The 25852-nt window shown below is 43.7% G+C and overlaps 1 protein-coding gene across 2 annotated transcripts in view; it reads right to left on the reverse strand.

Moving 5' to 3' along the window:
• The window catches only part of FAM184B (family with sequence similarity 184 member B), a 148343-nt gene that overhangs the window by 62497 nt on the left and 59994 nt on the right, over positions 1–25852 (reverse strand). For both annotated transcript variants that reach the window (XM_054553777.2, XM_024246449.3), the window contains exons 2-5: positions 12887–13639; positions 11695–11830; positions 9790–9929; positions 9027–9233 (exon numbers count right to left, since the gene is read on the reverse strand). In XM_054553777.2, coding sequence (XP_054409752.2) covers positions 9027–9233; positions 9790–9929; positions 11695–11830; positions 12887–13639 — 1236 coding nt within the window. The remainder of the gene's footprint in view (positions 1–9026; positions 9234–9789; positions 9930–11694; positions 11831–12886; positions 13640–25852) is intronic.

Consider the following 25852-nt stretch of genomic DNA (forward strand, 5'->3'; position numbering starts at 1 on the left):
TGAATTACAGGTTACAATATCCAGCAGGTATTTGTAGAGCAGCTCTCCTAGGCTGTCAGTTGATTATAGACCTGTAGATCTAATGGATAAGATAACTGTAGCTGACATTTGCCAAGTACACGCCATTTGCTGGCACTTTACACAGACCATCTCTCCGGTCTTTGTGAAAGCACTATGACTTAGGTACTACCACTAAGGCTTATTGTAAAGATAAAGAAATGAAACTTAAAGAGGTTAAATGCCTTGCCCAGGGTCAAGATTTGAACTCAGGAAAGCCTGACTGGTTGACTGTGTTTCTTCCCCGCCTTCTTAAGGAAAATTTAGTTCCTAGTACAGAAAAACGCTTGACTGTGTGAGTACAGAGGTTGTCATGTATCAGACAACAGCATCACTAGGCTGGGCAGAGAAGACTTGTAGGAAAACCCATGTTTAAGCTGGACTGGAAGGATCATTAAGAACCGGACGGTACTAGGCAGGTAAATGTGGGAGCAGAGAGAAAGTACTCTTCATCAAAGTAAAGAACATGGGATGAAAGATGAACTAAAAGGCTGGAACCATTGAGTGTGGCTCATGCCTATAATCCCAACACTTTGGGAGAATGAGGCAGGAGAATTGTTTGAAGCAAGGAGTTTGAGATTAGCCTTGGCAACACAGTGAGATGCTATCTCTATGAAATTTTTAAAAAATTAGCTGGGCTTGTTGGCATGTACCTGTAGTCTTAGCTACCCAGGGGGCCGAGGCAGGAGGATCACTTGAGCCCAGGAGTTCGAGGCTGCAGTGATCCATGATAGCATCACTGTATTCCAGCCTGGGTGTCAAAGCAAGACCTTGTCTCTAAATGAATGAATGAATGAATGAATAAATAAATAAATAGTAAAAGGCTGGAGGGCAGAGTTGGACAGGGGAGAGGTGTGGGATGAGGTAGGAGAGAGCAATCAGGAGTCTGCCTCTGTAGGGTCTTAAACACCATGTTAAGGAATTGGAACTATTTAATACATTATAACGATGATAGGGAGTGATTGGAGAGTTTGAAACCAAGGTTGAATTTCCAGAAGGTTCCACTGCAATGAAGATTAGATTACATGAAGTGGGGAGACTGGAGGCAGGGAAATCATCACACAGTCCATCATGAAATGGAGGTTGACTGGATCAGCACGGTACCACTGAGGAGAGAGGGAAGTGGAGGAATTCCACAGTCATTGAAGAAGCAGAATTAATACATTTGATGGATGATTGAATGTGAGGGGTGAGAAAGGGATCATGTTTGACTCCTGGGTTTCCAAGTTGAACATCTGAAAAGATACTGCTGCTGATCACCTGCATGACACCTTTATACTTCTTGTGGGGCTAAGCCCAGCCTAGGCCAGTGACTCTGGGGAGGCCCTTAGCATTTTTCCTGGGATCAGTCACTTAAAAGAGAAGAAAAAAAACCCTGGATATTTAGCATGTGTATAGTCTCTGTTCAGTAAATCTAGGATCCCCTTTTGCAGGGCTTGTTGTTTTTGAGAGCTCATTTTCTAAACACAGTATGTAAATTATCCTTTGGTTTCAAACAAGTTCAGGTAACTTAAGCAATCATCAGCAGCAAGGCAATCCCTTCAACAAAAATTCATTATTTTTACTTCATTAATTAGCTTCTCATCCATAGAAGCTTTTATTGAACAGAAGTTTTGTTTAACATGCTTTAATAAAGAAGACACTCACTAACACTGCCAAGATGTGTTCACTGTAACAGCACAGTGACAATCACCTGTGATAATAATTTTTATCATAAAGGAATGACTATTTCTAATTTTACATAGCTTAACTTCCCAGTCTACAAGTGATTAATCATGGCTTCAGCTGTAACCTTGACAAATGAACCTAATGTGAAAAAAAATTCCCCCACAGATGGAAATACTCAATTTCAGCAGTAATTTTTGGCATTAGTAAGCTTCATGTTAGGTGCAAAATAATGTGGTTTACTTTCAGAAAACAAAATTTCTGGGTCACTGGAGAACACAGATTTGAAAGAAGCATGCCCAGTCCAGCTCAGCCCAAAGTGACATTGAAGATTTCAACAGGAAAATTTCCTTAACTCAGGTAAAGAGAAAAAAAAATAAATAAATAACAAAGACAAGGACATTGAGAAAAAAGGAGACTAATGCTCTCAGATATTTAAACTGCTTCATCCCAAACCTGGAAGACTGTTTCATGGGCCATTAATTTATAGAATTCACAGAGCATTTTCATAAACTCTATTCTCACTGAACTTTCAGATACCCAGGAAAACAGGTTTTATGGCACCCATTTTACACAGAGGAAATCCCACAGCTGATAAGACGTAGATACAGGACTCACACTCATTTTCTGTTTCTTTGTCCAGATTGTCTACAATTACAGGTAATTAAGGAAAAGAGATGTAAAAGTGCCACTGTAAGGGAACACCAACTGAGCAATCACAGAAAATTACCATGTAGAGATTTCAGTTGGCGTTTTAAGAGAAAACTTGTTAACTTTTTTCAAAAAGAAAAGTTAATTATTTGGTATATATTTAAAGTTCGTGATGCAGCTGAAAGAGTCAACCAGTACAAGGCCTTAAATAATCACTCAGAACCAGTCATTAGCAATAATATCAACACTGATACTAATCAATACATGGGAGACCCCATGAAGTGTCCCAACTGTGTAGTAGGGCTTAACTAGAACTAGAGAAAATTCTACTCTAGACTTATCCTAACAAAGCTTAAAAATAAATCTGGAAAATTGAACATGTTATATTATGTATGATTTATTGTAATAAAAATGTCTCACACAATGAAGCTGCTTCACAAGTAATTTAACTGCCTGTCAAAACAAAATTTAGCAAAAAGGACAATAAAATCCAGATGTTTAACAACTTAACATTCTCAATGTCCAGCATTCAATAAAAAATTACTAAATAGGCAAAGAAGCAGAAAAATGTGTCTCATAAAGAGCAGAACCACCAGTCAATAAAAAAGACCCAAAAGTGACAGAGATGACAATGTTAAAGGAACAATTATAAATTTATTCAATAATTTAAAGGAAAACATGAAAATAATGAGGATGGAGAAGAAAACTGTAAAGAAGAACAGAATGGAATTTCTAAGGCTAAAAATTATAATATCTAAAGTGAAAAATGTACTGAATGGGTTTTTAAAAAGATTAGATGGTACAGAAAGAAAGATGAGTAAACTTGAAGATACAGCAAGAGAAATTATCCAAACAGAAACAGAGAGACAAGGAATCTGAAAATGAAGAGAACCTCAATGACTTGTGGGACAATATTAGAAGAGAAGCAAGAGCAGGAAAAAAAATGGAAGAAATAATAGCTGTAAAATTTCCAAATTTCATGAAAACTGTAAACCCATAGATTCAATGAGCCTATAACAAAAACACAAAGAAAATCACATCATGGCATATCATAATCAAATTGTTGAAAACTAGTGATAAAGAGAAAATCTTGAAAGCAGTCGATAAGAAGAAATATACTATGCACAAGGAAAAGAAGATAAATGTGGCTGTTAACTTTTCATTAGAAGAAAGTGCAAACCAAAAGATACTGAATGACATCTTTAAAGTGTTGAAAGAAAAAACAACTGTCAACCTAGAATTCTATATCCAGTAAAAATATCCAACAAAAATGAAGGCAAAATAGAGGCAGAAAATATGTTGTGAGTAGGAGTTGACACATGCTACAAGAAATGTTACGGGAAGTTCTTTAGGCTAAAGAAAAATGATACTATACAGGCACTTGAAGCCACCAAAGGAATGAAGACTGCAGAAATGGCAAACAAATGGGAAAATGACCCTTTTTTCTCATTAAATTTTTTTCTCTAAAATATGGTTGTCCGTTTAAGCAAATATAAAAGCAATGTACTGTGGGATTTATAGCATGTGTAAAATAAAATACAATATATAGCAACCATTGTACAAAGAACACAAAGGGTGAAATGAAAATGTATCATCATGAGGTTTGTATGTGTGAAGTAATGTATTTCGACAGACCAATAAATTTAAAGGTGCATATTCCAAATCCTAGAGTAACCACTAGCTCTCCACTTTGCCAAAAGATAGCATACCTAATAAGTCAAAGGTGGAGCTAGAAAATGGAATACCCCCAAAATACTCAATGTATCCAAATTAAACGGAAAAAGGGGGTGGGGAACAGATGTGACAAGTAGGAAAAACAAGATGGTACACTTAATGATAATTACATTAAATGTGAATGGTCTGAATGTCCCATAAAAGGTGGAGATTGTCAATCTGTATAAAAAAGGATCCAAGTATACCACAAAAGCACTTTTAATAGAAAGACACAGGTTAAAGTAAAAGGACAGATTAAAATAGAACAAGATACACTAACCATAAACATGCTGGAATATACATATATTATCAGACAAAGTAGACTTCAGGACAAACAATATTTCATAAATAATAACAGTCAATTCTTCAAGAAGACACAAGAATCCTAAATGTATATGCACAAATAAAAACGTTTCAATTTACATGAAACAAAAACTGAGAACCAAAAGGAGAAATAGACAAATCTACAATTTTAATTTGAGATTTCAATCTTCCTCTCTCAATGATCAACAGAACAAGTAGAGAAAAATCAGTAAGGACATAATAGACTTGAACAATACTATCAACAAGCTTGACCTAATTAGCGTTTATAGAACACTCCACCCAACAGCAGCAAATCCAGATTCTTTTCAAGTACACATGAATCATTCATCTAGACAGACCACGTTTGGGCCAAAAACAAGCTGAACAAATTTCAAAGGAATGAAATGACAGAATCTATTATCTAACCACAGGGGAACCAAATTAGAAATCAATAATAAAATGATACCTAGAAATGTGCCAAATAGTTGGACATTGAACAATATACTTCTAAATAACCAGGGGTATTTTGGGAATTGATAGAAATATGAAAAAAAAATCTGAGATTTTGGTGGTAGTAGCAAATAAAGAAAAAAATTTGAGAAAATATCATTAATATTTGTTATTTAAAATTAGAAAACAGAGGCCATAATGGTTCGAGGTGACATATTTAAGATTTGACAGTGAGACTGCTTTCCCCAGGCACAGTGCTTATTACACATTGACTTGACTCTGGTTGTTTGACTAGATCTTGTCCTCCCTACCAGACTGTTTGTTCCCTGAAGACATGGCCAATTCCTGTATTCCTACATTGCTCAAAACATAAATATGCATTTAGTCAATGGTAATAAACAGTAGATGGATAATGGCAGAGCTAGGACCCGAATGTTACGATCTACGGCCCAGGGCAATGTATATTCTTTTATACACATAGACTGATAGAGAGCAAGAATTACTGGCTATGGAGTCAGACAAGCCTGATTCATATCCAACTTCAGTTGCGTTCTACTCAAGTTACTTAATTTCCCAAGTTCCTTGTCTATGAAATGGAAAAACAACGACAGAGCTGAGGTCAGGATCTGAATGCTGAGTGGAGAGTTTCATTCATTTTGGCTGCCAAAGATCTAGCCTCCCTTCCATTTGGATGTTTGAGAACCCTCCATCTGATGGATCAGAGCCCTCCTCTTATTATAGACCTGGAAAACACCAGACTGCCTGCAACTTGAGCATGGGTACATGACTGAAGCTCCCCAGTCAGGCGCACCTATCCTGGATTTCAAATCACAGGCCATGATGTGGACAGTGGGAGGCACACAGAACTTGGCACCTGCAGCATCCAGGGGCAGCAGGGCCAGCTGTTCTAGAGCTGTACTGACCAAGCGAACTTTCTGTGATGATGGAATGTTCCACAGTGTGACGTAGCTAATGTGCAGAAATCACATTTCTGTGTGATTTCTCAGACACTGTGCTCAGACCTGTGCTGGCCAATAGGGTAGCCACTGGCCACATATGAATAGGGAGCACTTGAAATGCGGCTAGTGCCACCGAGGAACTGAAATTTAAATTTTATTTGATTGTAATTAATTCAAATTTAAGTAACCACACATGTCTAGTGGCTTCCATATTAGATAGCTCAGTCAGTTCTCCAGGCAATGCCCAGGGCCCAGTGTTGGTGGTGTTGGCTGTGTAAGCTGCAGGTCCAAGTTCAGAGGTGGCAGCATAGGTGTTCTAATCTGTTTTGCAGTAGATTTGGGACATTATTCCTGGCTGGGTAGCTGCCAAGCCCAGTTCCTTGGTCTTCCATTACGCTTGTTAAATTCCTTTTCTGCCTAAACTCCCAGTTTGGTTTGTGATTCTTGTCACCAAGAATCCTAAGTGATACAAATGAGAATTGCAGAAGTGATTAGCACAGCTCAGGAGGTGCTGAATACATCATCTGCATCCCTTCCCTAGGAGTCAGTGTACGCAAATGCTAATTACAGGATGTGTACTGTGCTGTCCGTCAAGTTTCGGTGACAGTATCATCTAATCTGGGGTCAAGGAAGGCATCAAGTCCTCCAGGTCAGCTCCAGCCCACCTCCTATAGTGTGTTCTTTAGGTTAGGGTAGCACTCAGGATACACAGTATACCTGCAGACAAGGGCTCAGAGAAATAGTGCACTCCTAACTCTACAGGGGAAAATGATATCTATTTTTAGTCCATAAACCCTAGATTGGAGGCCTCTTTAAGGTTTCACCTTTCCCAATCTGCATGGCCTAATTTAAATTCTCAGTTCTTGGAAATGAACAAAATGTAAAACCAAAAAAACAAGTAAGTGCAATTTGTTGCGACATGATTCATATCCCAGATGGACTCATGCCCCCTATTAAGGCTGAAGTGAGATTTATACATTCAGGGTCAGGTGTGGCTGACAGGTTACCAGGGCAACCTGTAGTTCTGCGAGAGCACGCCGCGGTCCCTCCTGCTGCTTGTGGCTGGGGATGGAAAGAGTGTCCATCTGTTTGTCTGAGGATTAGATTTGTGCAACCAGTTGCAGCTCATGGTGAGAAAAAATGCTTTCAATACAGCTGTCTACCCAGTGTGAAGGTGGGGAAGCCACGGGCCTTGGAGTCAGGATATCAGATTTGAATTGCAGCTCTACCGCTTAGCTGTGTGTCTTGATATATAACATCTTTGAGCTTCAGTTTCCTCAACTCTAAGTGGGGATATGAACATTTTGTAATATTGTTGGAAAGATTAAATGTGTTCTAAAGTATGAGGTACTTTATAAAGTATAGTGGGCATGAAATGATGTTATCACACATTATGTTACCCGATGCACATGGAAATTAACAATGAGAGCTGGGCATGGTGGTGCACGCCTATAATCCCAGCACTTTGGGAGGCTAAGGTGGGAGGATCCCTTGAGTCCAGGAGTTCAAGACCAGCTGGGCAACATTGTAGGATCCCCATCTCTACAGAAAAATTAAAAAATTAGCCAGGCATGGTAGCATGCACCTGCAGCCCCAGTTACTCAGGAGACTGAGGTGGGAGGATCCCTTGAGCCCAGGAGGTTGAGGCTGCAGTGAGCCATGATCACACCAATGCACTCCAGCCTGGGCAAGAGAGAGAGACCCTGTCTCAAAAAAAAAAAAACAAAAAAAGAAATTAACAATACCTACCATATCTTGAACTTTCATTACATGCTTTGCACTAAGGGTTTATATATACTATAATACCATATTTAATTTACATAATAAGCCCTTGAAGTATTTAGCCCTATTTTAGAAATCAGGCTTTAGGCCAGGCACAGTGGCTTACGCCTGTAATCCCAGGACTTTGGGAGGCCAAGGAGGGTGGATCACGAGGTCAAGAGATCGAGACCAACCTGGCCAACATGGTGAAACCCCGTCTCTACTAAAAATACAAAAATTAGCTGGGTGTGGTGGCACATGCCTGTGGTCCCAGCTACTTGGGAGGCTGAGGCGGGAGAATTGCTTGAACCCGGCAGGTGGAGTTTGCAGTGAGCCGAGATCGCGCCACTGCACTCCAGCCTGGTGACAGACCAAGACTCCATTTCAAGAAAAAAAAAAAAAAAATAGAAAAAAGAAAAAAAGAAATCAGGCTGCAGAGAGGTTATATGACCTGTCTACAGTCACACAGCTTGTGTCAGGGTTAAGACTTAGATCCAAGACTAGTCTTGATCTTTCACGAGTTCATTTAACACATAATCTTGAGTATTTACTACTCGTAACCCCCACACAACAGTGCATGCCCCAGTGATACAGGATTATCTTTCAGTGGACACTCAAAGCTGGTACTCCAGAATCTTGGGCTATAAAGAGGCCTCCTTGTAATAATTAAACAAAGCATTCCACCTACGTTCACAACGATATTGCTTCATATTTCATTCTTTTCTGAAATCTTCACATATGTTACTTACTTATTCCAGCAAACACAAGAGATGAGGCTTTGCATGCCTTGCCAGCAGAAAGCCACCCTGTATGGAGGGAGAGTGGAACAGCACACACAGACAGAATTTTCCCTCACTTTGGCACGCTGCTGATTAATCACCTGAACCGACCTGCCGCCCACGTGTCCTAGGTACCAGGATACGCCTTGTGTCTTCACGTGGTTCCTCATTAAATCCTTGCAGCTACTCTACAAGGTGCTATTATTATCATCCTCCATTTTACAAATTAGGATCTTGAGGCACGTGGAATTTCCCTCTGTGGGGGCCCAGGTTAAATCACTTGCAGTGTGGTGATAGAGTGGGGAATTGGATCCAGGAAGTCCTCCAGGCATGAATTTTTGGTTCATGTTATTTCTCTGTGTGTTTTTGCAGAGTAAGTAGAGTTGAATTTCCCTAAGTTCACCACTCATGACACAATTCCACCCCATGTCAATGACTCCAGGCCTATAGGAGTGTCCCCCTGTCTCCTCCAAAAGACCCTGAACTCCCTTTGGGGAAGGCGTAGGGAGCTTTGCTATCTATCATAACTGTACTTTTCATCTGTGTGTATTTAGAGAATAAGCTTACATTTGTACAGAGCAGGAGCTCAGTAAATGTTTGAGGAAGAAAAGAAGGAACAAAAAAGGAAAGAAAGGAGGTGGGAGAAAGAAAAAAGAACCAGAACAGTTTCTATGGAAGTAGGTCTCACCTTCTGCAGTTTCTTTCTTTCAGCCTCCACGGACGAGCGAACGGATTTGATTTCCACGGTGTGCTTCTTTACCAAGTCTTCCAGTCGCTTCACTAGCTGGTCTTTGAGATGTTTCTTCTCCTCTTCTGTCTGATGTTTGATTTTACGAAGGTCTTCTTCATATTGTTGCTTCATATATTCTGTCTCAGCACTTGCCTCTTTCTTGGTCTATAAAAAGAAAAAGGACCTTGTAAAACCACTGGGGAGGGGTGAGGAGCAGGGAATCACCATTTCCTTCCATACAACTTTTACAACGTTTATATACTGTAACACAGTATATAAACACAGCATGTAGCACAAGGTGCAATCAATTTTACAAGACTATATATTTGATGTTAGTAAAAGTCTCCACCACTGGAAAAGGGCTTTTTGGAATGGTGTATCTATTATCATGAGATCAGATATTTCAGCCCATACTATGGTAGATTTTAAATACTGCTTTGCTTCTTTTGACTGGGAACATGCATTGAGATCCTAAGCCAGTTTCCAGTTTCCCAGAAGCCGATGATATAGCACTGGGAGGATTCTGCTACATTCTCAGTCTCCTGGTTTCTGGTGGCATGGAGTAGGCAGTAAGCTGGCTGGAATTCTACTCCAGGAACTACGGGTTCTGCTGATTCCAAGTGGATCCACTATGTTTGGGGACTGGCCTCTACCTGATGCTTATAATAGATAGCAAAGCTCTCTGTGCCTTCTCCATCCCCAGGGCTGGGTCAGACACTACCTGCATATCTGTGCCTCCTTTCATGCAAGGGCACTCCTTGAGACAGCTTTGATTCTGCTGAGGATGAAGATTGCCGGCTTCCAAGTCATTCTCTTCCCCCAGGACTTCGTTCTCTGAAACTAGCTCAGTCTTCACGGCATCTGCAAGCATACATTTCAGCATTATTTGGAATGCTCTTGGCCATGGCCTCTTGTTCAAGGCTTTCTGCTGTCAGGCCCCTGTTCCGCTTTTCAACCACTTTATCCAACATCCCCTGTGTAATTCCTGCCCTGTGGTCTGCTGGCCCTGAAGCATGGTCAAGGTAGCAATTCTCATCTCTTCTCAAGAAGCCCCGTGAGCTTAAATAACTGCCCTGCTCTCCCTTCCTAAATAACCTCCAAATCTTTTTGACTGCAGTTTCTATCGGTTAAAAAAATTGAGCATGTTTCAAATATATGTTCTTTTAATAGGAATTTAAAGGATGAAACAAAAACAAATATTTAATATAAGCAGAATGGCTAAGTTTTCCTCCTATATTCTCTGAAGTACTCATGTCCCACTTTTGAGACCTCTGCTCGAAACCCACAACACCTTTCTGGTTCCTGCAGAACCAGTACCTCCCCTTCTCTGCACCTTTCTGCCCCACGGTGGCTTCTTTCCCATGCACGTTATTCGTCTGCTGCCTGGGCTATGTCTATGATACCAAAGCACGCTGTGGGCTGTAAGGTACAGGCCCATGAGCTCCCTGAAGGCAGCTCCCAGGTTTTGTGCCTTTGTTATATCTCCCAGTGTCAAGAGCTTTCTGTTGAGGGGCCTAGGGGAAGGCACTTAGAATCATGTATTTTTGGATACAAGCAAGAGCTCTGTCACCAACCAGTTGGCTGACCTTGAGCCAGCCACTTATCCTTTCTTGGTCTCATTTCTTCATCTGTAACATGAAAGATTGGCAATACTTTTTGGTCTAGGCATGGTGGCTAACGCCTGTAATCCCAGCACTTTGGGAGGCCAAGGTGGGAAGATCACTTGAGCCCCAAATGTCAAGACGATACTTTGTATTTAATTTAATTTTTTTTTTTTTTTGAGAGGGAGTTTTGTTGTTATTGCCCAGGCTGGAGTGCAATGGCCCAGTCTCGGCTCACTGCAACCTCTGCCTCCAGGGCTCAAGTGAGTCCCCTGCCTCAGCCTCCCAAGTAGCTGGGATTACAGGCACCCATCACTGTGCTTGGCTAATTTTCTTGTATTTTTAGTAGAGACAGGTTTATACCATGTTTGCTAGGCTGGTCTCGAACTCCTGATCTCAGGTTATCCACCTGCCTTGGCCTCCCGAAGTGCTGGGATTTTAAGCATGAGCCACCATGCCTGGCCTGTATTTAATTTTTTATTTTTATTTTTTCATAGAGATGGAGTCTCACTATGTTGCCCAGGCTGGTCTCAAAGTCCTGGGCTGAAGTAGCCCTCCCTCCTCAGCCTCCTAAAGTGTTGGGATTATAGGCATGAGCCACCATCAATCTGCCCAACCAGATTGACAATACTTATCACATAAGATTATTGGAAAGACTCAATAGCATAATTGTGTTAAATGATGTTAAAAGCATAAAGCATTGTGTAAGTGGTGGGGGGTGAAGCGAGTCAGTGCTAAGAATTTCAGGCACTGTGGTAAGCCTGGTGGGGAAATATTTGGGGGCAAGGGGTCCTTTCACATCACACCTTTTAGATGTCCAACCTGAGCCAGCTCCAGGTGAGGCAGCTGTAGGTGTCAGCTCATCTGTAACCTGCAGGGATAGGTCTCAACCACCAGGTAGGTCAGATCAAGCAGCCCTGCCCCTCCTCTCTGCTCCCTTAGCAGGCTTAAGGCTGCCAGTAGCACCAGACCAACCTGGCAGCTAACCTTGGGTCTTTTAAGGAAATCATTCCAGGGCATCTCACCTGTCTGCTGTGTCCCACGACACTCTTGCAGCATCATTCTGTCTTTGGCAACAGCCAGCTTCTCCCCAAGTTTTTTTGCAGTGCCTTTCAAGTCTGAATTCTCCTGTCGAGCCTCCTTAAGCTGCACATCCAGGTCCTAAACAGACAGGAAGGGTCCCATTTCTCTGGTTATAGCTCTGTATAGAGACATCCTGTGTACACAGAATAGCCATCAGACCTGAAAGGCAGGTATATGCACAGCAGAAGCCCTGAATCAGTGGAATTCAGTGGCCCAGAGCTCATCAAATCCCTCCTCATCCTCTGGCCTTCCTTTACTGAGGATTAAATGAGATAAAGTGGTTAAAAAAAAAAAAAACGCTCAGGGAGTGTTAGAAATGTTAACTGCTGCTACTTGTAGAGATGGGGCTCTGTGGTTTTGTGGGGCTCACATAACTGAATCATCCATGATCCTGCTCTCTATAAACACAAAGTCCTGGGAATTTTAGGTTGCTATGAAACTAACAGGGGCTTTAGAATCAGGCTGACCTGAGTTCGAACACTTATTAGCCACGTGCCAATGTAGGCTAGTCCTTATGCCTCTCAATTTCAGTCTTAGCTTCTCATCTGTAGACTGTAGGTTTCCAGGTTCTCCAACGTTAGGGACCAAGTCTAACTCACCACGTGTCCCTTGCCCATAGCCCTGGGCCTGGCAGATAGTCAGTGTTCAATAAATATCTGTGGGCGGGGCGCAGTGGCTCAAGTCTGTGATCCCAGCACTTTGGGAGGCTGAAGCAGGCGGATCACCTGAGGTCAGGAGTTGGAGACCAGCCTGGCCAACATGGCGAGACCCCGTCTGTACTAAAAATACAAAAATTAGCTGGGTGTGGTGGTGGGCGCCTGTATTCCCAGCTACTAGTGAGGCTGAGGCAGGAGAATTGCTTGAACCTGGGCCATGGAGATTGCAGTGAGCTGAGATCGCAACACTGCACTCCTGCCTGGGTGACAGAGTGAGGCTCCGTCTCAAAAATAAGCAAACAAAATAGTGTCTGTGTGTGGTGTGTGTGGAATGAATGTAGGTGAATTCAGTGGAGATAATAGGGCTCACCTCCGTAGAAGGCAAGTGCTTAGCACAATGGCTGATCTATAGCAGGTTCACAATAAGCCGCCCTGCTGATTTATCCCTTTGGGGTTGTAAGAAGAGATGCTGCTTTACCTGAATCCTCTCCTTCAGCTTCTGGGCGTACTTCTTCAGGTCACTTATCTTGCGGCCTCTGTGCTCCAGGTCTCCTTCCAGCTTCCGGACCTGAGCCTGCAGGGCCGACTCCTGGACCTGGAAGTTCTTGCGGAGGTCCGACTCCTTCTCCTGCCACTGCCACAGGGCCTGGCTCACCGACTGCTGCATGGCCTGCCGGATGGCCTCGTTTTCCCTCTCGTAGGTGGCCTGCAGCTCCTCGGCCTTGCGGGCGTAGTCCTTGCTCAGCTGCTGGTTCTCCACTCGCAGCCGCTGCACCTCTAGCAGGACCTCCTGCATCTCCGGGCCCTGGCCTGGCTCTGACTTGGTTTCAGGGCTCTCCTGGGGCAGCCGGCCCCGCGGGGTAGCCTCGTGGCTCGTCAGGTGCTGAAGCCTCCTCTCGTAGTCAGCCTTGAGCTCCAGCATTTCCCTGGAGAGCGTGAGTACTCGCTCGGCGTGCTCCGCCTCCACCCTCAGCTCTCTCTCCTTCGTCTCCAGCCTGCATGAGGCCGACTCAGCCAGCGCCTCCTGCGTCAGCCTCTTCTGCAGCTCCAGGGCGCTCTCCAGGGCCTGGATGCGTTGGAGAAGGGCCTCCTCCTCTGCGCAGCCCTGTTCCTGCAGGAGCCTGGCCTTGGTCTCTGCCACCGCATTCTGGAGCTCCTCCTGGTGCGCTTCCCGCAGCGCCTCCATGCTGGCCTCAGCCTCATCCTGGCGGGTGTTCAGGGCATAAATCACCTGCAGGAAAATCAACAGAGCCCAGTTAGGGTGAGGGGGCTGGGGTGTGGGAGGGCTGAGCGGACAGAGCAATATTCTCCTGCATGGCGGTTGATCTGCACAAGTGGCACCTGTGCAGAAGAGGATTTGTGTGCAGGGAATTTATTAGAAACTGTTCCCAGGAGAAGCCAGTGAGAGAGCTGGAAAGTGCGACAGGGAAGGACTTGGATTGGGGGCAAAGGGGTGACATTGCATAAAGGCCCCAGAGAGGGCAGCTTTGGCCGAATTCCGAAGGGGACCTCTGCAGTATGGTGAGAATCCACGGAAGAGTTTTAAAGCAGAGCAGTGATGTCATCTCATATGTTCAGAAGGAACACTTTGGAATGCAAACCCATGAACAAAACATTTAGAAAACTGGACAGAGGCCAGGCATGGTGGCTTACGGCTGTAATCCCAGCACTTCGAGAGGCAGAGGCAGGCGGATCACCTGAGGTCAGGAGTTCAAGACCAGCCTAGCCAACATGGCGATCTGGTCTCTACTGAAAGTACAAAAATTAGCTGAGTGTGGTGGCGCGCCCCTGTAATCCCAGCTACTCGGGAGGCTGAGGCAGGAGACTCACTTGAACCCAGCAGGCAGAGGTTGCAGCGAGCTGAGATCACACCATTGCACTCCAGCCTGGGCAAAAAAGAGTGAAACTCCATCACAAAACAAAACAAAACAAAACAAAAAAACAAAACCTGGACAGAGCAATATATAAAAAGGCCAGTATAACTTGAAAATCAGCTAATGTAATACCCCACATCAACAGAGTAAAGGACAAAAACCACAGGATTGTCTCAATAGACACAGAAAAAAATATTTGACAAAATTAAACATCTTTGCATGATAAAAAACACTCAACAAGCAAGGCACAGAAGGGACTCTTCTCAGCCTCATAAGGCACATCTAGGAAAAGTCCCCAGTTAACACCATACTCAATAGTCTAAGACTAAATGCTTCCCTTGTAGGATCAGGAACAAGACAAAGATGTCTGTTCTCCCACTTTTAACACAAAAGAAAAAAAAAGAATGCTTTCTTTGCTGTGTGAAGAACTGAATGAAGTAAGACAGTAGCACAGTGAGAAGCCCGGGAATGAAGAATGACTCCTAGGATGCTGGCCTGAGCCACAGGTCGGTGTTTCCTGAAATGGGAAAAACTGTAGGTAGAACAGGTAAGCAGAAGAAAATCGGGAAGTCTAATTTGGACATGGTAAGTTTGATGTGCCTCCGGACATACTAGTGGAGACGGCACCAAGGCATAAGCAGAGATAAATGTCCAGTGCTCAGAGGAGGGAACCTGAGCTACAGATGAAGGGGGTGGAATCAGGAGAGTTTTGTTGCTGTTTGCTTGATGAGAGATTCCAGAACATATTTGTAGGATGATGGGAATGACCCCATGGAGAATCCAGAAGTTGAAGCCAGGCACGGTGGCTTATGCCTGTAATCCCAGCACTTTGGAGGCTGAGGCGGGCGGATCACATGGTCAGGAGTTCGAGACCAGCCTGGCCAATATGGTGAAACCCCGCCTCTACTAAAAGTACAAAAATTAGCTGGGCGTGGGGCAGGCGCTTGTACTTCCAGTTACTGGGGAGGCTGAGGGAGGAGAATCGCTTGAACCCGGGAGGTGGAGGTTGCAGTGAGCAGAGATTGCGCCACTGCACTCCAGCCTGGGCGATAGAGCTAGACTCGGTCTCAAAAAAAAAAAAAAAAAAAAAAAATCTGGGCATGGTGGCACATGCCTGTGATCTCAGTTACTTGGGAGGCTGAGGTGGGAGGATCACTTGGGCCCGGGGGGATTGAGGCTACAGTGAGCCGTGATCCTGCCACTGCACTCCAGCCTGGGTGACGGAGTGAGACCCTGCTTCAAAAACAAAACAAACAGAAGTTGAAGCCCCAGGGATAACAATAGATAATAAAGGGCCAAAATCCCTGAGAACGGTACCACAGAGATTGGTTTTAAGAGCCATGAGAACACATCCTCATGGGGATAGGATGGAAGGAAGAGGTGGAGACAGGTGTGTGGCACTTGGGACAGGTGAATGAGGGAGCTCTCATCTTGTAGACATGAGAAGGTGGCTTCTACATTCTCAATGGAATGAGACAAGGTCACTAACAGTGAGCTGAGATGGAGGACAGGAAGAAAGCATAGAGGTGTGAGGTGTGAGAAGTTGTGAACTCATTTTTAGGAAGGCGGAAGCCAGTGGTCTAGTTTACAGTGTGGCATCAGAAGTTGTGTTGAGTTACAGTTCTCTCTGCTTCGCTGTGAGATTTTCCTCAGGTCATCTGAATGAGTTCAGAGAAGGACAGGAAGGATGGATGGGTTATCTGGAGTTGGACTTTTATTTGGTGGGTGTGACAGAAAGAGAAGACAAAGTATTTTCAAGGGCCAGCAAGCTGGAAAGATGGAGCAGAAGTAGTTTTTAGGTGATGACAAGGCCAAGTGGTAAAGGGAGCGTGTGACTGAGGCCAAGTAGAGGAAAAGATAACTGGAGATAAGGGGGTCAAAGACAGAAATCCAGGGCAGGGTGAACCCCACATGAGACGTCCTCACTGAGAACAATGCAAGAGAAGCTGGTCTGGTGTAGACGCCGTGGAGTCAGATGCCAAACACGACACTGGCTGCCTCGGGCATTTACAATCAGAAAAGTTTTCCTGAAGACTCCCCACCACACCCTTTCACACGGATTTACTTTTAGCCTTTGTGGGTTGTTGGTTTTTCCTTATCCATGAGGCTGTCTATTGAACTAGACTCTAACTTCATTGCCAAATTCCTATTGCTGATTCACCCATGGTTTTCAAACTGCACTCCTTGTAGTCTTGAGTTCTCTGATGGAGGTCAGGGCAACGTCGGGGATCCTGGGGGAGGTTGAGCAAGTGGGGACCCCCCCATCAACCAGTGAAGAGCTTTCACACTCAGCCTTCCCTAGCATAGAGTTTAGAAAACAAAAAAAAGCTTTGTGTGGCTTTAAAAAAAAGTCAAAAACTAGAGGCTTAGAAAATTATGAAATGGAAAATAGACCACTTGGGAATAGTATATGAGAAGAAGTTTTGGGTATCACTGTATGCCTGTGTGTCCGTGCATGTGTGCGTTAATTACAAAATCATCATTGAAGGCCAGATGGTACCACTAGAGGTGACATGTGTAATAGATTTAACAACGGTTTACCTGGAGGCTGCAGATGTTGAAGAAAGCGTGAACGTATATCCAGGACACAGCCTAAGATCTTATTTTGCATTGTCTCTGTCTGATATAGCCATCAGTTTTTTGTCTGTCTTCCTTGCCAGAATGTAAGCTCCAGGAGAGAGAAGCTTGGTCTTCCTTGTTCATTACTCTCCATCCCCAGTGCCTGGCTCAGTGGATACTCTAAAAATTATTATGTGAATGAGTGAATAAAGGAGTCAGAACTCAATCTTGAAGAATGTAACTCAAGGTGTGAGATGAGTTTGACATCTTGTGAAGTCCTGGGAGAATAAGCACTACCTTGAGAACCATGAAGCCAACACTCTGTCATGGACAGGAGAAGGAAGTCCCCTGGTCCTTCCAGGAAGATCCCACAATGAAATGAAGTGCTGTCTCCAAAACTCCTCCCTCTCATCACTTGGTGCACAGGATTTGGCCACTTCTGTTAATTTCTGTGACCTCCTAATGACTTCCATCCAAGAATACATCTGGAAGCTGAAATTGGTTTCCCATTGGCTATAATTTATGTTAATAACAAATACCATTTTAATCAAATTTACTATGTGCCTAGCACAGGGATAGGTGCTATATACACATTCATAATCTCAGAGGATCCTAATGGCAACCCTGCAATTTGGTATCTTTCTGAGCAATTGAGGTTCAGAGAAGTTCAGTAACTTTTGCGAAGTCCCAGAGATAAGAAGGTTTGAGTAACACTGAAGCACACATTCCACGCATGGTGCCACACTGCATCTCACCATCTCACTCAGTCATTTATTCATTCGCGGATTCACTGCACATCTCGGATGTGGCAGGCTCTGTGCTGGGCACTGGGGTTACATGCTGGCCAATAAGACAACTGAATTTGCAGCCTCAGAAATATTATAATTCAGTAGGAGAGTCAGACAAGAAAATGGAAAGTTTCAATGCACTGCGATGAGTGCTACGAGAGGATTCATCACCAGTTACTATGGAAACACAGAGGAAGTGGTCTGGGAGGAAAGAAGACTTCCCAGAAAAAGTGGGCCTTGCCTCCTCATCCTTGGGGTGGCCAATCCCCTTTTCCATGTCAAGCTGCACATGGACAAGAACAATATCACTTCTTTGGGCTGCTTGATAGCACTTGGCATACAGTTGAGTACACAGTAGGTTCACAGTAAGTATTTGCTATGGGGCTGCTGTAGGTCATCAAGGATTCACGCTTTCCTTCCACAGCGAAGAGCTGCTGCAGAACAGCCATTGAGCAGAGGCCCCATTTCCTAGCTCTTTTCATTTAGGTGAGGTCCTATGACTGGTGATTGCCAATGGAATTTGGGTAGACGGGGTGATGTGTGTCATCCTGGGGCCGATGTGGGGACATTAAGAAGGGCTTATGTCCTCTCCACAGTTTCTTTTTTCATCTGCAAACTTAATGCAGAGGAGTCAGAGGCCTTAGAGGAAGGCAGAGTTCAAGATGGAAGGCATCCGAGCCCTGAAGGACTAGGGAGAAGGCCCCCTACTCCCTCAGGAACACTGTGTGTCATCAATCTTTACATCAATAACTACCGTGTTGAGCCTCTGACATCTTGGCATTTATCTGTAACTGCATCTATTAGTACCTGTTTGGGGTCCCTGAGACTAACTCCAGGTTTAACCACTGATTAGAGGACTCAGAGGACTCAGTATATAGCCATGCTTGGGGCTATGATTTATGACAGTAAAAGGTACAAAGCAAAATCAGCTGAAAGGAAACATGCATGGGATGAAATCTGGAGGAAATCTAGTGGCAAGCTTCCAAGATGCCCACCCAAAATTAACAGAAAATCAGATTCAGGGTGAGGGTAGCAGAGAGGGTACCACACGGTGGGCTCACAATATCTAAGGGCACTTTGGCATGTTCACATGGAGCTACAGTGTCTGGCAACCAAAGTCCCCAAATCCAACAAAACATGGTATCCCTTGGGGACACCAAGGATCTGCCTGAACTGTTCTGTTAGGCTGAGATCTGGTAAATGGTTTCTCCCCTCCCCTTCCCCTCACCTCCCTGCACAGAAGGTTACTCATATATCCTTTCAGGGATAGTGTGTGCATAAACAAGAATGTTATGTTACGTACTCCATATCACATATTTTCACCGTCTTTTATACACATACACATTCATCTGTACCTTGATTTTTTTTTAAATTCATAATAGATTTTAGAGACCATGCTATTTCTGTACATAAAGAAATTAATGTTGGGGCCAGGCGCAGTGGCTCACACCTGTAATCCCAGCACTTTGGGATGCCAAAGTGGGCAGATTGCTTGAGGTCAGGAGTTCAAGACCAGCCTGGCCAACATGGTGAAACCCCATCTCCATTAAAAATTTAAAAATTAGCTGTGCATGGTGGTGTGCACCTGTAATCCCAGCTACCTGGGAGGCTGAGGCAGGAGAATCACTTGAACCTGGGAGGTGGAGGTTGCAGTGAGCCGAGACTGCACCACTGTCACTCCAGCCCGGGTGAGAGAGTGATACTCTGTCTCAAAAAAAAAAAATAAAAACAAAAAAATGAAATTAATGTGGTCAAAAGACACAAAATTTCAGTTAAAGGAATAAGTTTAAGAGATCTTTCATATAGCACAGTGACTGCAGTTAATAACAATATACTGTATATTTGAAAATTGCTAAGAGAGCAGATTTTAAGTGTTCTCACCACAAAAACTGATAAGCTTGTGGGGTAATGCGTATGTTAAATGGCCTGATTTAGCCACTCCATCACATATGCATACATCAAAACATCATGCTGGAAACCATAAATGTACACAATTTTTACTTGTCAGTTTAAAAAAAAGAGATTTCTCATTTTAATTTTTGGCTGCTTCATGTGCCATTGTGTAAGCTATAATTTATTTCTCTGCCTCCTTCTGAGAGCTGTTAAGTAGTTTCTGTGGGAGATTATCGACATGTTTCTCATTTCACTGTTATTAAGTAAAATTTTCTTTACTCTTTTTTCCATTTCTGCCAGTAAGCCTGAAGTCTGCTTTTTGCTTATAAATGCAACTAATAAAATTCCAATGCCTGGCCTTAAAAAACTCATCTTCATAATTAATACAGGAGCCTCAGGAAGAGATGAAAGAGGAAGGAGGACAACATACCTGCCATCTTGTGTCATAAAACTAGCTCAAAGAATGTTGAGAATGCTTGCAAGCATCCAGTGTGTCTTCCTGTGCAATGTGGAGACGTGTGCAAGTGTTCACCACTGACCATGCAAGGGCACTCCTGGGACTGCTCCCCAGGGCATGTGCTTGCTCTTACCACATCCTCTCTTTTCTCCACCCTCTCCACTCCCTTCCCCTCATTCTATACTTGTTCCCTGAGCTTCACCCTTTTTCCTCTCCTAGGTTTTTTCATTTGTTTGTTTTTTGAGAGACAGGGTCTCTCTCTATGTCCCAGGCTGGAGTGCAGTGGTGTTATTATGGCTCACTGCAGCCTTGACATCCTGGGCTCAAGTGCTCCTCCCACCTCAGCCTCCTGAGTACCTGGGATGACAGGTGCACACCACCATGCCTGGATGATTATTTCATTTTATTTTTTAGAGACAGGGTCTCATTATGTTGCCCAGGTTGGTCTCGAACTCCTGGGCTCAAGTGATCTGCCCGCCTTAGCCTCCAAGAGTGCTGGGATTATAGGTGTGAGACACTGTGCCCAGCCCTCTCCTAGTTTAACAGTCTCTTTTCATCTTAACATCTGTCCTTTTTCAGCCTGTCCCTCATGGTCAATCATTTCAATTACATTCTTGTTGACAACTCCAATCCCCTGCTCAGCTCATTTTTAGCCTTGCATTCTTGGCATTCTCAATACCAGAGCTTACCCCTTTTTTATTTTATTTTATCTACTCTACTCTACTCTACTCTACTCTACTCTACTCTACTCCTCCACTCCACTCCACTCCACTCCACTCCACTCCACTCCCACTCCCACTCCACTCCACTCCACTCCACTCCACTCCACTCCACTCCACTCCACTCCACTCCACTCCACTCCACTCCACTCCATTCTATTCTATTCTATTCTATTCTTGTCTCCCTCTGTCTTCCAGGCTGAAGTGCAGTGGTGTGATCTTGGCTGACTGCAACCTCTGTCTCCTGAGTCCAAGCGAGTCTCCTGCCTCAGTCTGAGTAGCTGGGACTAAAGGCACATGCCACCATACCTGGCTAGTTTTTTGTATTTTTTAGTAAAGATGGGGTTTCACCATGTTGGCCAGGCTGGTCTAGATCTCCTGACCTCAGGTGATCCACCTGCCTCAGCCTCCCAAAGTGCTAGGATTATCAGTGAGAGACACCGCACCCTGCCCAGAACTTATCTTTTAAAATGTGCTCAAGTTATTTCACCTCTCTGAAGCTCAGTTTTCTTGCCTGTAAAATCAAGAGAATCCAGGCCTGGTTTTTGCGAGGATCAAATAGGATAATATATCTTAGGTGTCTGGCACATAGTAAATACTTATTAAACATTTCTTCCTTCCCTCCTCTCTCACCCCATCTCCTCCAAAGGAAAGGTCCCATGTTTTCGAGACACAATCTCCTCCAGCTTGTTCTGAGTGTCTGAAATCATTGAGCAGATTTTGAGCAGCCCGCTCTTCTCCTGGGCTTCATGCCTCACAGGTCGCTTGGCAACTCTTCTGCCATCTGCTTGCTTGCTTTCACTCACCACCTTCTACACCGGAACATCAGACTGCTCCAGGCCTCATTTATAAACCCACCTCCTACGGGGGAGGCTGACTTCAGAATCCATCAAGGCACATAAATAATTCAGCAGCCAAGAGAAATTCTGAGCAAGTCAAAACGACTTCCTAAGAGTTTTAGAAATCCACTGCTGATGGGTTGACTTCAGAGGAGATTTCAGCAGAGACCTGTTAGGGTCGCAGAGATTGAGTGTTGTAGGTTTAACAAGGCTCTAATTAACGGCTTTTAAGCATCAGATCCTGATGAAAGTTTTCATCAAGTTTGGCAGCAGGAATCAGAATTGAAATGAAAAAGAAAAAAAAAGGACGTAATATCTGTTGAGGGCCCAGAGCATGACATTCACTGGGCCAGATAATTTACATGTGTCTTTTCAATTAATCTATTTAGGTTAATTGAAATTCGCAAAAAGTAATAGCAAAAACCATGATTACTTTTAAACCAATCTAATAACAGTTCTACAAAGTGAATGTTTTTATGCTTAGCCTTATTCTACAGATGGGGCTAACTTCATAAATAGGGGTACTATAATAGAACTCCACCTTTTTCTAGATGTGTGACCTTCAGTAAGTTGCTGAACCTGAGTCTCAGTTACCTTATCCATGATATGGGGAGAGTTTTGTTTGGAGATCAAATCACATCATGAACCAAAAACCCTTCACAGCACTCTTGAGCACTTAACCCTTCTTAAGCACTTAAGAAATGTCATTAGTTATGATTTTTACTATTATCGGTATTACTGCCAGAAGTCATTGAGCTAAAAAGTGAGAGTGCTGGGATTCAAATCCAAATCCTTCTGGGTCCAAAGTTAAAAGAGTAGAATCATACCTTGTTTAGAAAAAAAAGCTGATAATATGCTTTTACTTAATGTTTTTGCAGCATTTCCTATATGCCTGGCATGATACTAGGCACTGGAAAAACAGAATGAATAAGACCATTCTGTTGAGGTGCTTATAGGCTAGTTAAGTGTGGCAGACTACATTATTTGTCCATATAATAATGTTCCCCCTTTCTTTCCCCTTCCTTGCCATGGTCTGTGGATGGCATTTATTTGTCTTCCCTATTGATGTTGAACTTGGCTGTGTGACTTGCTTTGGCCAAGGGAATGCGAGTGGACTTGTTGCAAGCAAAGGCTTTTGATATGTTTATGTGCTTTGGCTTGCCCTCTTGCACTTCTATCACTTGCTACAAGAAAAGCCTGTGCTGGGTACCCACAGGTCCCAGAATGAGAGACACGGAGCAGGCTGGACCCCACCCCAGAGTGTGGAATGCAACTGGCTCAGCCAAATCCAGCTGAAAGCAGCTGAACAGCAGCGAAACTGAGCAGGAAATAACTCACTGCTGTAGCCATTGAGATTTAGAGTTGTTTGTTACACAGCATTACTGCAGGAATATCTGCCTAATACACAAAGTAAGATAGAAAAGAAAGCCAATTAGTATGTACAGTAGTCGTCCCTTATCTGAGGGGGATACCTTCCAAGATGCCCACTGGATGTCTGAAACCTTGGCTAGTACAACCTGTATAGACACTATGTTTTTTCCTATACATATGTACATACCTGTGATAAGGCTTAATTTATAAATTAGGCACAATAAGAGGTTAACAACAATCACTAGTAATAAAATAGAACAATTATAACAATGTACTAGCATCACTGCTTTTGAGCTTTGGGGCCATTATGAGGTAAGAATAAGGCTTACGTACTTGAAAACAAGCACTGTGACAGTTGATCTGATAATCGAGACAGCTACTAGTGACTAATGGGCAGGTAGGGACTACAGAGCCGATACTCTGGACAAGGGGATGATTCACATCCCAGGAGGGACAGAGGAGGATGGCACAAGATTTCATCATGCTACTCACAGCAACAAACAATTTAAAACTTATGAATTGCTTATTTCTGGAATTTTCCATTTAATATTTTCAGGCCTTCCTTGGTTCACCTTGGGTAACTAAAACCTTGGAAAGCAAAACCACAGAAAAAAAGGGACTACTGTCTAGGGGTATTTCAAGTACTTTGCTAAAAGTCAGCAGAGGTGCAGAGAAAGGCACAGGGGAAGAAAGGATCACATTGTTCCAGTAATCCCCCCTTTTCTCCTTCATTACCATTAGTGGATCACTCCTATCAACACATGAATGTGCTGTAATTTTTATCATGAACAAAAATCTTTATTTTAACCCCACATTCTCCATTTTTCTACACCCCTTTATAGCAAACTCCTCAAACACTCTATAACCATTGTTACTAATTTCTCAACTTCCCTATTCCTCTTGAATTCTCTGCAATCAGGCTTTTAAACCAACTAATCCACTCAAACAGCTGATCAGAGTCACTAGTGATCTCCATGTTACTAAAACAATAGCCAGTTCTCAGTCTTCATCTGTTCAACTTTTCAGCAGCATTAGAGCTAATGAATCACTCCCTCTTCTTGAAACATTGTCTTCTCTTGGCTTCCGCAACAGGACACACTCCTACTGACCGCTGACTACTCCTTCTCATCTCTTCGGCTAGTTACATCCTCCTCAACTTCCATCCTTCACATAGGAATGCCCCAGAGCGTTAGCCTCAGTCTGTTTCTATTCTTTTGCAAAAATTCCCTTGGGATCTCACTCAATTCCATGATTTAATGCATTCTCTATTTGCTAACGACTCCCAAATTTACAGGACCAGGCTGGACCTGCCACCTGAACGTCATACTCATGTATTCTGTTGCTTACCAATATCTCTACTTGGATATTGAATCTGCAGCTCAAATTTAATTCTGGATTTTTCATTTAATACCTGCTCTTCCCACAATATTCCTCATCTCATTTCAGAGGAACTCCTTTCTTTCAATTGCTAACGTCAAAAATTTTAGAATCAACAAATAAGCACGTGAAAGGATGCTCAACATCTTTAATCATTAGGGAAATGCAACTCAAAACCACAATGAGATAGCACTTCATGCTCATTAGAATGGCTATCATCACAAAAAGAGAAATGTTGGTGAGGATGTGGAAAAATTGGAGCCCCTGTACATTGCTGGTGGGAATGTAAAATGGTGTAGCCACTGTGGAAAACAGTATGCTGGTTTCTCAAAAAATTAAACATAAGGCCGGGCGCGGTGGCTCATGTCTGTAATCCCAGCGCTTTGGGAGGCTGAGGCGGGCAGATCATTAGGTCAGGAGTTCAAGACCATCCTGGCCAACATGGTGAAACCCTGTCTCTACTAAAAATGCAAAAATTAGCTGGGTGTGGTGGTGCACCCCTGTGTTCCCAGCTGCTCGAGAGGCTGAGGCAGAGGAATCACTTGAACCAGGGAGTTGGAGGTTGCAATGAGCTGAGATCAAGCCACTGCACTCCAGCCTGGTGACAGAGCAACACTTCATCAAAAAAAAAAAAAAAAAAAAGAAAAAGAAATTAAACATAGAATTTCATATGATCCAGTAATTCCATTTGCTTGTCTTTCTCTCTAAAATATAAATTACATGCAGGTGAAAAAGTTCATCTGCAGAGTTCACTACCAGATCCCCAAAGAGTGGCTGGCTCATGGAAAGGACCCTAATTTTTGTTGAACGAGTAAAAAATCTTGGCCGGGCGCAGTGGCTTACGCCTGTAATCCCAGCACTTTGGGAGGCCGAGGCAGGAGGATCACGAGGTCAGGAGATCGAGACCATCCTGGCTAACACTGTGAAACCCCGTCTCTACTAAAAATACAAAAAAATTAGCCAGGTGTAGTGGCGGGCGCCTGTAGTCCCAGCTACTCAGGAGGCTGAGGCAGGAGAATGGCGTGAACCTGGGAGGAGGAGCTTGCAGTGAGCCGAGATTGCGCCACTGCACTCCAGCCTGGGCGACAGAGAAAGACTGTCTCAAAAAAAAAAAAAAAAAAAAAAAAAAAAACCCAAAAAACTCTTTGCTCTAGCAGAAAGGGCATCTGAGTGCAGAGGATACCCAAGTTGGGTTTGGAAAGGTGAGCAAATGTCACCCAGGTGGACAGGAAGGGGAAGAAAATACTGGTAAGAGAAGTACCATGAGCAGGAAGTAGCACAAAGGCATGACATAGAGTAGACTATAAAGACATGCGAGGGGCGTCCTCCAGGGCAGAGCCGGGTGAAGAGCATTGGCAGGGGAGAGGAGCACACCATGACACGATGCTGGACAGGTGGGCAGGGGTCAGACCCTCACAAGTCCAGCATCCATGTTAGCGAGTGCTGACTTTGTCCTGTTTGCTAGCACGTGGTGATCATGCAGACTTCCAGGCCCTGCCCCAGACAGCCTGATGTGGAGAGTCTGGGGGAGGTCCCGAGATATGCATTTTTAACATTCCCTCGCAAT

The sequence above is a fragment of the Pongo abelii genome, chromosome 3 (assembly GCF_028885655.2).
Source record: "Pongo abelii isolate AG06213 chromosome 3, NHGRI_mPonAbe1-v2.0_pri, whole genome shotgun sequence".
Classification (NCBI taxonomy): Eukaryota; Metazoa; Chordata; class Mammalia; order Primates; family Hominidae; genus Pongo; species Pongo abelii.